This window comes from Alexandromys fortis, unplaced genomic scaffold (genome assembly GCF_014885135.2).
Source record: "Alexandromys fortis isolate MF-2015 unplaced genomic scaffold, M_Fortis_MF-2015_v1.1 scaffold_45, whole genome shotgun sequence".
Lineage (NCBI taxonomy): Eukaryota > Metazoa > Chordata > Mammalia > Rodentia > Cricetidae > Alexandromys > Alexandromys fortis.
In genome coordinates this window covers 4,889,989-4,903,383 of record NW_026067926.1, presented here as the reverse complement: position 1 = coordinate 4,903,383, position 13,395 = coordinate 4,889,989, and the positions used below count along the sequence as shown (strand labels likewise).

The 13,395-nt window shown below is 38.4% G+C and overlaps 1 protein-coding gene across 1 annotated transcript in view; it reads left to right on the top strand.

The window, feature by feature from the left end:
* The window catches only part of Uqcrc2 (ubiquinol-cytochrome c reductase core protein 2), a 30,741-nt gene that overhangs the window by 7,450 nt on the left and 9,896 nt on the right, over window positions 1-13,395 (top strand). Inside the window, exons 6-10 of the mRNA XM_050143212.1 lie at window positions 530-654; window positions 5,398-5,495; window positions 9,899-9,956; window positions 11,437-11,532; window positions 11,837-12,036. Of these exons, the coding sequence (XP_049999169.1) occupies window positions 530-654; window positions 5,398-5,495; window positions 9,899-9,956; window positions 11,437-11,532; window positions 11,837-12,036 (577 nt within the window). The remainder of the gene's footprint in view (window positions 1-529; window positions 655-5,397; window positions 5,496-9,898; window positions 9,957-11,436; window positions 11,533-11,836; window positions 12,037-13,395) is intronic.

The window sequence follows — 13,395 nt, the reverse complement described above, 5'->3', positions numbered from 1 at the left end:
CTTTGATTCTGGAATATTATTCACAAACCTGGGATTGATTAGGCTCCTAGCCACAAATAAGATTACAGTTTATTATCTTAAATGTTGTCTTCATATTTTGTTGTGGTCCTGGAGATCATCTAGGGCAGTGGTTCTCAACCCATGGGTCATGACCCATTTGGGGGTCAAACAACCGTTTCACAGGGGTCACCTAAGACCATTGGAAAACACAGATATTTATTTACTTTATGGTTCAAAACAATAGCAAAATTATAGCTAAGAAGTAGCAGCAAAAATAGTTTCATGGCTGGGAGTCACCACTGCATTAAAGGTGGCAGCATTAGGAAGGCTGTTAACCACTACCTTGGAGCACTGGGCATGCCCAGCAAGCATTCTGTCCTCGAGCTCCCACCCAAGGCCTTGAGTATTACTTCATAGCTCAGTCTAGCCTGGAGACAAAGTCCTCCAGCCTCCACACACCAGATGTCGGGTTAAGTGTCATACACAGGCATAAATTTTTGACCTGTACCTCTTCACTTATTTTCTGTAGTGAAATCCTGATGGAGTTTCTGCTCAATGTCACCACAGCACCAGAATTTCGCCGTTGGGAAGTAGCTGACCTTCGGTCTCAGCTAAAGATTGACAAAGCTGTTGCCTTTCAGAATTCACAGACTCGTAAGTACTTTTGCCAATCCCATTTTATTACTTCTAGGTTTTGAAAAGATGTATTTGTGAAGAAAATCCTATACGGGCCTGAAAATATCTCCAAAACATGTTCCATTATTTTAGAATCTTGTTTGTTTTGTTATTATTAAACATTTGTATTGTTTTCTCCAGTAGAATCCTGCATGCTCTCCCTGTTCCCTGATTGTGTTGTATTTTTGTTGTTGTTTTGCTGAGAACAAACACAGCAGCAGTCTCTTTTACTGTTAGAACTGTTGTAATTTACTGATACATGTTGCTGTTGTCACGTAACTCGTCCTTGGAGGATCCTTCCAAAGTGTACCTCACATTTTTTGTCTTATTGATCTTTTTCTTATTTTAATTTCTGTTTTTTATAGAAGTGGTATGTGTGTTTCTTGGGTTTTATTTGAATTTAAAGAGGGAAGGAGAAGAACAGAAAGTTGGGTGGAAAAACATGAACTTTTAAAATATAATGTATGAAAATTTTTGACAATAAAAAAATAAACCGTCTCCATAATTAATTCTTTTATTTATTTATTTATTTATTTATTTATTTATTTATTAAAGATTTCTGTCTCATGCCGGGTGATGGTGGCGCACGCCTTTAATCCCAGCACTCGGGAGGCAGAGGCAGGCGGATCTCTGTGAGTTCAAGACCAGCCTGGTCTACAGAGCTAGTGCCAGGACAGGCTCAAAAGCCACAGAGAAACCCTGTCTCGAAAAAAAAAAAAAAAAAAAAAAAAAAAAGATTTCTGTCTCTTCCCCACCGCCGCCTCCCATTTCTCTCCCCCTCCCCCAATCAAGTCCTCCTCCCTCATCAGCCCAAAGAGCCATCAGGGTTCCCTGCCCTGTGGGAAGTCCAAGGATCCATAATTAATTCTTAAAATAACTTTTTGTGTTGATATTTGTAATGTTTGGTTATAGAATCTTTGTATTTGGCAAAATTAGAGAAAATTTTCTATTATCTATTTTATCTTTGTGATGCTAAAGTTTTATACCTAGTTTATTTTTTATTGTAACTAAGGAAAACTGTAACTGTGACTATCTAGTCTTCCACTCCGTCATAGACCTCAGAAGGGTGAAATGTTGCCTAATGATAGGGACATCTAGCTCCTAAACAATCACCCTAAGTTACTCTGCAACATTGCCGCATCCATTTTTGGCCTACAGACCTAAAATATCTGACAGACTTTTCTCTGAAGCAGGAAATTTTGAAGAACTTCCCTACCCTGTCTTGACAAAGTTTGGCAGTCTCTTTTCTTTGTGACCTGCTTATACAGTTTGGACAACATATTGTCAGCAGTTGAGGCAAGGGTAACTTTTTGCTCAGATGGCTAGTTTTTGCCCTAAGGAGGGAAATGAAAGCTCCATGTGGAGTTTCTTCAATGCCTGTTATCTTCTCTGAAGTAAATTGATGCTGCCAGGAACAAAGATATCTCACTGTCATGAAAAGCTTTAGGTTATTAAACATATTAAATGCCATATTCTGTAGGTCTTTGAAGTTGATGAAGACCATCTATCTATCTAAACATATCTGTGTATGACCTTGAAAACATACCTAATATGACTGTAAGTTTGACTATTATATATGACTATTTATTTGTATTTCTTAATTATATATTTTTAAATAAGTTGCCTAAGCACAATACCTCAAACAAGAGTAGAAATAAACACAGTATAACAAAATTAACTTTAAATTTGTATCACGATACCAAGATCCATACCAATGTGAAATATTTAAGACAAGTAGTTTTTTGCTTTTGTTTTGTTTTGTCCTTGGTTTAAAAGTAGATTCAATGATCTACCCTTTTATCCTATTATTTCTATATCCCCACCCTGCTTTGTCAGGGAGCAGCCTCGACAAAAATACCACTTGCCAGTGTAGGAGCATGGGGATTAGAAATATAAGTAAAGAGTATGAAGACACATTTATAATAAAAACAGAAAACATAGACTAGTACCAAGAGGGAATTCCAGTGAATACTGAAATTGCCCATGTTTAGTTTCCAATTGCTTAAAATACCCTGACCCGAAGAGGTAGGAGTGAGATAAAAAAAAAAAAAAAAACACATTAATGTGATACAAGGAAATGAACAGACCAGTTGAAGGTTGCAGCCTACAGCCACAGTTAAACATTCTGTTGCTAGAACAAAACAAGTCACACTCACACCCTAGACCAAAATATTCTGTAGGCAAACCATTCCCTAGGTGGAATCCAATGTTATCTTCTTAAGGAAACTGGAACCTTATTTGGATGTTTAGAATTTTGTTTGAGGTAGAAACACCCTTTTCTTTTCAGAATGAGATCCCCAAGATCTAATCTCCTGTTTAGTTGTTTGATTTTGTTTTTTTTTCCATTATCAATAACAACTTGTAACCAATCCTCCTTAAGTGATTTAAAAAAAAAAATCTGCAAACCATCTTTTGGGAATGTAGGAGTCTTTCTCTAGACTACTTCCTGTTGTTTGGGGGCACTGGTAGTCTTTGGACCCTGAGAAAAATTGGGATAATGGTTAAGTCTTAGCTGCAGTATTCTGAGAGGCTAGATCATCCCAGTCAGCAGCCGTGAAACTATCCTAATGTTGAATCATTTGGGCCATCAGTTTTTATTAGTATCTGGTCCCTTGTTCTGAAAACATATAAACTTTTAATGGTAGTGTACATATATGTATTAATACAAGTATAGACTATACATATATCAATAAAAGATAATTTTTTTTGCTTTATATTTGAGCAGGTAAAATATACATTATATATTTTATGGGGGTTTTATTTTTTTAGGTTTATTTCTTTATGTTTATAGCCAGGATTTCAGGGGGTCTTCCTTGATCAAACCTGATCATCTTTAACCTTGAATAAATCCACAGCCTCTTGTTTCCTCTGGAAATAAAGCTATAGACTCTTCCCCCAAAGTAATATAACTTTTGACTTCCATTTTGAAGTCAAGACACTTTTAAAATATATAGGTTGGTTTAATCTAGTACCTTTTTTAGTCCAGTATCTCTTAGCAACCAAAAAACTTAAAGACAACACAATGACATATAGGATCCAGACACTGCGTACTTTTCATCTTTACATGACTTGTTTCTCTTATGTTACTTTACTCTCTCTTTTAAGTGGTTTATTATTTTAAAACTGTATTTTTTTAATCTATGTATATCGTCTTTGTCTTCTCTCTCCCAAGTCCATGTATATTTTTAAACACACTGTAACCTGTTTAGAATTGGGGTTTGGTTGGTTGGTTGGTTTTTGTTGTTGTTTTGTTTTGTTTTTCTGTCTGCATCTGTTTTACCAAGTATCTATGTTTTGTTTTGTTTTTGCTCGTATGAGGCAAATCTTAATCTGCTATGTTAGCTACGAGCATTGCTTAGCTTGGCGCATGACAGCAGTGCATGGCGGTTTGCAGCTGACTCCCTCCTGCAGGCAGTTGCCAAAAGACGCTTTTCTGTGCAATGGCCAGTGTGAGAGAGTGGGAACTTGCCACTCAGCTTAGCTCATGGGGTGCTGGCAGCTGAAGTCTGCAGGCACCAGCCAGGGAACAAGACCCTATACCTCGGCTTCCCTGTACCTCAGAGACATGAGACTAGGAAGTTGCTCTTGGGTCCATATCATTGTGTCTAGAACCCTTTCCCAAGCTCTCTCTCAAGCCTTATGTGGATGTAGTTGCCAAATGTTTGGATGCCATTTGTAGACAGATTTTTCCTGTCCTAGCAGCATTCCCAAATAACCAAATAAAAACTTGATTGTAAATGTATGGTCAGTAGCTCAGGCTTGTTACTAGCTAGCTCTTACACCTTAACCTGTATTTCTTATCTACCCTCTGCCATGTGGCTCATGGCTTGTGACCTCATTTTTTATACATCCTGCTTTCTCTGTGTCCACTGGCGTCTCTCTGACTCTGTCCTTCCTTTTCCTGGCATCCCAAATCAACCCAGTTTGGTTGTCCTGCCTATAGTTCCTGCCTGGCTACTGACCAGTCAGCATTTTAGTAAACCAATTTTAGTGTCAGACTTCCCCCACCCCCAAATTTTCTCTGTCTGTTTCCTCTGCATCTTGTGCTATTCACATATTATTCACCCAGGAATTAATCATCATAGAAGACTTCCCAGGTTTTCTTTCTTTCATCTTTTCTATTTCCTGCTGTTCTTTCATGTGCCCAGCAGCACACTTCCTACTAACATTTTTCCTCATAACAATTTTATAATTTTCCCCCTCAAGATTTTGAGATTGGCCATTATACCTGATTTGTCTCTAGGTTTCTGGTAACTAGCACAGTGCCTGGCTTCTGAAGGTGTACCCAAATAATGAATAGATGTAGGAAATATAGTTCCAGAGAAGGCACAGAAGCCAGAAGGTGGGGACAGCAGTGCCGGGGCACCAGTAAAGAGTAAGTCCAGATCAATGGTAGCTCTTGACTCCCCAAAACTAGTGATTAACCTAAGTTTGCCATATTCATGGCTCCATGTGTCCTGGAAACTTCCTCGTTACCCAGGAAGGGAATCTGGAAGTAAGTAGTTAGATGAATTTTACTTACCTTAGAGACAACTGCTTGCTCTGTCCTTTTTTTCTTTCTGTGCATTTTACAGGCACCGCTTTAAAAATTACTAGAGGTTGTGTAGTAACAAATTTCAAATCTGAAAATTTGAATCTCAAATCTGTATAGACTTATTGCTGACTTTTAAAAATATCGTAGTCGCCCATACATTTGAGGGCCGTTGCTCTTCTGTCTTTCAGGCGTCATTGAGAAGTTGCATGATGCTGCCTACAAGAATACCTTGGCTAATCCCTTGTATTGTCCTGACTATAGGATGGGGAAAATTACACCAGAGGAGGTAAGTGAAGGAACTGCATTTTATAATTGCCGACTCCTAGACACCCGATCGTGTTATATTAAACTTTCTATTTCAGGATGTTTGTTTAACCTCCTAATTTTAAGAAATATATCCAGGGGGCTGGAGAGATGGCTCAGTGGCTAAGAGCATTGCCTGCTCTTCCAAAGGTCCTGAGTTCAATTCCTGGCAACCACATGGTGGCTCACAACCATCTGTAATGAGGTCTGGTGCCCTCTTCTGGCCTGCAGACATACACACAGACAGAATATTGTATACATAATAAAAAAAAAATTCAGTTGCTAATGTTAAGAAAGAAAGGAAGGAAGGGAGGGAGGAAGGAAGGAAGGAAGGAAGGAAGGAAGGAAGGAAGGAAGGAAGAAAGAAAGAAAGAAAGAAAGAAAGAAAGAAAGAAAGAAAGAAAGAAAGAAAGAAAGAAATATATCCAGGCAGTGGTGGTTCATACTTTTAATCTCAGCACTGAGAAGGCAGAGGCAGGTGAATCTCTGAGTTGAAGGCCAGCCTGGTCTACAGAGCAAGATCCAGGACAGCCAGAGCTACACAAAGACCCTGTCTTGGAAAACCGAGAAAAGAAAGAAATTCTGCTTTTTGTGTGTGTGTGTGTGTGTGTGTGTGTGGTGCTAGCTCATGCCCGAAATAACAACACACAAATTGTATTCTTTTAAATACTGCTTGTTGATTATATCTAGCCTCTTCTCTGCTAACTCTCACACCTGGACTAGCCCGTTTCTAATAATGTGTGTAAGCACCCCAAGGTGCGCTTACTGGGAAGATTCTAGCCTACGTCCATCCTGGGTCTGAGCTGCCTGGGAGAGCGGAGCCTGGAGTCTCTGCTCCAGAGAGCAGAGCTGTCGGGTCTGTCTGAGGAGTCTTACCTCACTTCCTCTTCCTCCTGTTTACTCCTCCCACCTATGTTTTAACCTATCAGGGCAAGCAGTTTCTTTATTTAATTAACCAATGAAATCAACAGATTGATATATGACACTCCCACATCAAGAGAGAACTAAAAAGGTTTTATGGCCAAAGGAATCAAAATGAAAATCTAAAACAAAATGAAGGACAATTGTCTCAATGGGTCTAGAGGTCGCTCAGTGTGTAAGAGATTTTGCTACATAGACATGAGGACCTGAGTTTGGATTCAAACACTCATGTAAAAAGCCAGGAGTGACTGTGTATACCTGAAACCCCAATGTTGTGAAGTGGAGACAGGAAAATCACCAAGGCTAGCTGCCGACCTAACTCCAGAATTCAGTGCAACACCCTGTACCCTGTTTCTAAAGAATAAGACAGTGAATGCTAGAACAGGACATCTGATCTCTTCCTCTGGTCTCTGTACATGTGCGTATACTACACACACACACACACACACACACACACACACACACACACACACACGTGTGCTGGGAGAAGACAATTCTAAGCAGAGGAAACACCAAGAATAAAGACTTACACCCAAAAACTATCTTAGATGCCTAAAGGCACTCATTGTTAATACCTGATGTATTTTCTTTTATAAATTTTTCTGTGTATACGGATATTGTATTTTTAAAATAATTTAATGGTTAAGTATCATAGTAAATTACTTCATGGTTGTAAATATTTGGTGCCTCTGATGATTTGTATGAAATGAACCCCTCTTTCGTATTTCCTATTCTCTAGCCCAGCATTATTTATTTACCTTTTCTAGTATACCAGCTTCCTTGTGTCAGCAGGCCAGATTCATCACAAATCACAGAAAAACCTATGCCTTAGAACTTTGTTTCAAAGTAAGAAACATTGGCTATTAGAGCTGGAGAGCCGACTCAGAGATTAAGAGCACTGGCTACTCTTCCAGAAGACTCAGGTTTAATTCCCAGCACCCACATGGTAGCTCATGCCTGTCTATAACTCCAGGGGATCCAGTGCCCTTTACTGGCTTCTATAGCATCATGCATGTATCTGGTGCACAGGTGCACATACTGTAAGTGTAGATAGGTGAATAGAATCTTAATTGCCTACTTTTACCCCAGCTATCCCCTTCCTATCTTTTTATCAGAAAATTTGGAAGCCTGGAGAGCTGAGTTAATGGGTAAAGGCACTTGTCACACAAGCTTGGTGACCTGAGTTTGATCTCCAGGAGCCATGTAAAGGTGGAAAGAGAAAACCGATTTCACAGGGTTCTCCTCTGCCTGTAACTTACATGTATGTTTGCAGTATATACAAAAGAGAGAGAATTTTAGAATGATTAGTGCCTTCTAAGTATTGACTCAAGTATTGAGATTTTTTTCTCATTTCTAGGTGGTGATTAGAAAACTGTATAGTTCCTTCTCGTTTGACCTTCCAGTCTGTAATCTGAAGTGTCATTTTGTAGCACTTATTAAAAAACTGTAATTTGTAAAAAGCAAATCTGTAATCCCAACACTTGGATTGCTGAGTTGGGAGAATTACCTCGAGCTACTCTGAGATACTGAGTGAAGACTTGTCTAAGGGAGAAACCATAATTCATATCATAGGATTAGAATTAGCAACACTTTTCATATAATTAGCTTCTAATGAGTTTTGAATAAATTCTTTTCAGAACTCAGATTCCCTTTTGTGAAGAAATGTCATGGGTAGCTATAGTGTTTGTTTCACAGGAAAACACTGCACTCATGGATGTCTAGTTAGCATTACTGTATAATGGTAAAAATTAGAAACAAATTAATATCCAGCATTAGGAGATTAGTTTCATAAGCTCCCTGTTGTAGAATGGCACATTGTTTATACGTTGAGAAATTTAGCTAGGGCTGGTGAGGTGACTAGCAATTAAAAGCTCTTCCCACACAAATCCAGTGACCTTAGTTTGATCCCACATCCCACCATGAAAGAAGAGAACCAACTCCTCAGAATTATTTTTTGGCCTCTATACATTCGCCATGATGCAGGCATATCTGTACTCATATACACCCCAATAATTAATGCAATCAGTTTTTTAAAAGGAAATAATATGTGAACATTCCATAGTATATTTTAAATAAAGGCAGTTTATTAATTTGGATAGACAAAAAGTGGCATTTAAAACAATAAACTCTATTCATAGACAAATACTAGGATATTAACTCTAATAAACTTGATGATTTCAAAGGTCATTAATGCTTCGGCATTTTTTTGTTTTTGATTATGTATTCTTAGGCTAAGGAAAGGCTAAGGAAATTAGCATAATATACTTTAGCAATTCAATAGAAAAACATCCATAGGAATCTAAGGTGACTTCACAGGTGTTTACCATTCTCAGATCACAGCCTCTTGACAGATTGGTGCATGTGGGCCCAGTGTCTCTCGCCAGTGCCACTCTGAGGAGAGACTGTTTGCGGGGCAGAACAGTGTTCTCTGCCGAGAAACTGGAGCACCTGTTTTCCATAAAATAGGGGTTTCCTGGCTGCAAAACAAATCTTCAACCCCTTGAGGGTAGTGTTACTCCTAATAGGATAGATGCTAGCTAGTCCTGCTCTTTACTTAGCCTAAGGTAGTCATAAACAACATTCCCACACCAACAAAAATCTCACAGATTTTTGACAACCATGTGTAGTAGTTAGATGAATAAGTAGTTGGGTTTGCTTCTCCGTATAATAACCTAGACTGACCTCAGACTCGGTCCTCTGCCTTGGCCCCTTACATGCCAGGACTACAGAGGTGTGTGCCTCTGCATCCAACTTCAGTTGATTTTTGAGTGTAAAGATACAGTAAATTAGATGTGCTGTTTAATGCTACATTAGAATACTAAGGGCATGAATTTTGTCTCATTCTTGATTTCAAGCCAGTGTATACTTTTAATATGTTTTCACTCGTTTTTTATGTTCCATTTTTGTATCTGTGGTGCGATGTCTGTATGTGTGTGCAAGTTTTGTATGTATATGGAGATATACAGGCGTCATCTGCCATCTCTCTTCCACTTTATATATTGCGGCAGGCTCTCTTAACCACACTGAGAACTCTGGGATTGCCTGTCTCTGCCTCCCATGGCTGGAATTACAGGCAGGCCACCATGCCGCCTGGCTCTTACATGGATTCTGGGATCCAGACTTTTGTTTTTGACACTTGTATGGCAATTGCTCTAATCACTTTTTCCCAGCAATTCATTTAGTTCTAATTGAGATACAATTCTTAAACCTTTTATTCTGTTTAAAATCAGTGCTTTTATTAGGGTTTTCATGAGAGTTGTGAGCATAAGCACAATGAAGGCCTTGTTCTTCTAAGCTGTAGTTTTTAGGGATAAAGTCACAGTGCGAAGAACAATACCTAGTCCTCCATAGTCCTTTATGCCTACATTCATAATGGGAACTTGTTTCCTGTCGTGCTGCACTTGTACATTTGTAGCTTTTGAGCTTTTATTATTATGACCTAATCGCTCTTCTTTACTTCCTCAGTTACATTACTTTGTTCAGAACCACTTCACAAGTGCAAGAATGGCATTTGTTGGACTTGGTAAGTCTGAAATTGCCTGCACGTGCATGACAGTTTGTTTCCCAAAAGCAAACCCTTAAACTGTATGCATAGGATTGAACATTTTGAAACTCTTAAAAAGACAGTATAAATAGGGTTTTGCTAGTTGTTTGGGAAACAAATGAATTTTGCTACTTCCCTTGTAGACTTGACAGTATTTGCAAAATTTGTGACAAAGATAAATTTTTATAAGCAAAGAATGTCACTAATAACTAAGAAAATTTTAATCTGAAATTGGCAAAAATTAAAAGGCTAACACTTCCCAGTATTACCTAGGATTTGGAGAAATACATGCTGTCAACAATTATTGGTATGCTGAGCATGGTGGCTCATGTTTTAACATGGTGCTCCAGAAGCAGGTAAATCTCTCTGAGTTTGAGGCAGCTTTGTCTACATAGTGAGTTCCAGACCCAACTAGAGTACATATTAAGAGTCCATTTGAAAACAAAAAGAATTATTGAAGTATAAATTAACGTTCTTTGAATATATCTATTAAAGGTTCTTTATCTCGGATACTATATAGCCCCTTATCAAGAATGTGGCTTGCAGATACCTTCTATTGCATGGGTTGTCTTTTCATTCTTGGTTGTCCTTTGATATAAAGCACAATATTCTAACAGGTATTAGAAACACAGTAATGTCAATTAGAATGGTATTGATTAAATAAATGATCCATCCATAGAGTGGAATATTTTATAGCCATTTCTAACCACTTAGAAAGATACAAATTATGGAAGACAAGTTAGAAACATTAAAGAGATAATACCACTTTTATAATAGGATTTTGGTATGTAAGTGGTAGAGCGTGTGTTTATCTTATTTGATACCTTAGATTCAGTGGTTAGCACTGAATTAAAGGCAGGTGGACCTCTGAGGCCAGCCTGGTCTGCAGAGTGAGTCTCAGGACAGCAACGGTTACAGAGAAGCCCTATCTTGAAAAATAAAGAATAAAGGGGAAAGAAAATGAGCATATACTATTAACTATATAGGAAAACATCTAGATGAATATAATAGTTAATAACAAATTGTAAATTGTTACCAGGAAGAATGATATTTTGGCAAGAAAATTCATGCTTTCTTTGTTATTTATTTCTATAGTATTTATCAACTTTTGGGTTTAAAAAATAATTTATTAGTATGTATGTTATATGATTATATATTATAATAGATATGCATACATAAATCCATATGTTTGTAAATATAATTAGCAGCCGAATACATGCCACCAGCACCACGTGTATAGAGGTCAAAGACATCTTTGTAGAGTTGATTCTTCCCGTCCACCCTCAGGTGGGTTCCAGGAATCCAGCTCTGGTGTCAAAACTAATGCAGTGCCTTTGCCTGCTGAGCTGTCTGGAGGCCTATATTTGCATTTAATGATTACATGTTTTAAAACAAGGAAAAATATATGCTTTATAATTATAAAAATATTGACTCTTTGTTTTTGCTTCAATTGAAATAGGTGTGAGTCATTCTGTCCTAAAACAGGTTGCTGAACAATTTCTCAATATGAGGGGTGGCCTTGGTTTAGCTGGTGCAAAAGCCAAATACCGAGGAGGTAAGTATTCTTTCTCCTAGACTTAATAACATATGCCATTGGCATTTCTCTACAGAAATAGCATGTTGGAGCAATATTGGCTTGATTGTTACCACCAAACCATATCAGTACAAAAAAAAAAAAAAAACAAAAAAAAACACTAGATGACTCAGGTATTATGTTAAACATGCTTTGAGTGGAAAAGACCAGACAAAGCACAGACCCTAATCTTAATTCATTAGTACTATGTCATAGAGAATGCTGGTGAATAAAACCAATGTAATAAAACTACTTTTCTTACTCCTCCCTCATTATATGATCCCAGGTGAAATTCGAGAGCAAAATGGAGACAACCTGGTCCATGCTGCTATTGTAGCAGAAGGTGCTGCCATTGGAAGTACAGAAGCAAATGCATTCAGTGTACTTCAGCATCTTCTTGGTGCTGGACCACATATCAAGAGGGGCAACAATACCACCAGCCTCCTAAGCCAGAGTGTTGCCAAAGGAAGTCACCAGCCTTTTGATGTGAGTCCAATTAGTCAGTATTTCTGTTTTAGCTTTCAGAAACATGTTACTTTGATATAATTTTGTTTGTCTATTATGATAGTCTGATTTTAAAATTTAAAATGAACAAATTATAAGCTTGATTGGGTGGCTCAAACCTGGTATTCCAGCAGAACAAAAGGGAGGGAAAAAGTGCTTACTTCATAAGCATGAAGACCCAAATTCAATTCCCAGAAACCATGTATGAAGGTTGAAGTGGTAGCACATGCTTATAATCCTAGTGCTGGGAGGTGGAGACAGGTGGGTCTTGGGGACTCCATGGTCAGTCTGCCTTTCCTACTACGTGAGTTCCAGGCCAGTAGGAGACCTAGTCTCAAAAAACAAGGCAGTCATTGTCTGGCAGATGATACCCAACTTTGTTGTCCAGCCTCTACACATAAGCACATATGCACGGTTATGTAACATGAGGGCCGGGCTTGTTGGAGTTTCTGTCCCACCCAGTCCCCCAGCCATTTAGTCCCAGAGAAAATCACACAGAGATCTCCATAAGTTATAAAACTGATTGGCCCATTAGCTCAGGCTACTTATTAGCTCTTATAACTTATATCAACCCATTATTCTTATCTATGTTAGCCACATGGCTCAGTACCTTCCTCAGCGGGGTAGCTCACATCTTGCTTCTTCGGTAGTCTGTGCAGAACTGGGGGAAGAGCTTCCTTCTTCCCAGAATACTCCTGTTCTCATCGCCCCGTCTCTACTTCCTGTCTGGTTGACCTGCCTATACTTCCTGCCTGGCCAATCAGCATTTATTTAAAACATAATTGACAAAATACAGACAATTCTCCCACACCACAGTTACATAAAAATACAGTACTTATATAAAGAACAAAAATGCTTATAAAAGAAAGACTTCATTTTCCTTATTTCCCTAGATTCTAATTCTTATCTTTCTTTCTGTTCCTGTTCCTGAGACTGCTTTCTCAGTTTTGCTGATCTTTGTTTTCCATACAAGGTGAGGGAGGAGGGGTGTAAAAAAACAATGAATTGTTTACAGACATAGCCCTCCAGCTTGAGATTAAATTTATAAGAATGATGACAGTAAGAACAGAAGGCTCAGGGCCTGAGAGATAACTCAGTGGTTAAGATCACCGGCTACTAAGAGGACCTGGGTTCAATTCCTAGCACCTCCATGGCAATTCACAGCTGTCTGTAACTCCAGTTCTAGGGGATCTGATACCCTCAAACAGGCATACATGTAGGAAAAACATCAATGTACATAAGATAAGGATAAATAAATGATTTTTTTTTTTTTTTTGATTTTTCGAGACAGGGTTTCTCCATAGCTTTTTGGTTCCTGTCCTGGAACTAGCTCTTGTAGAC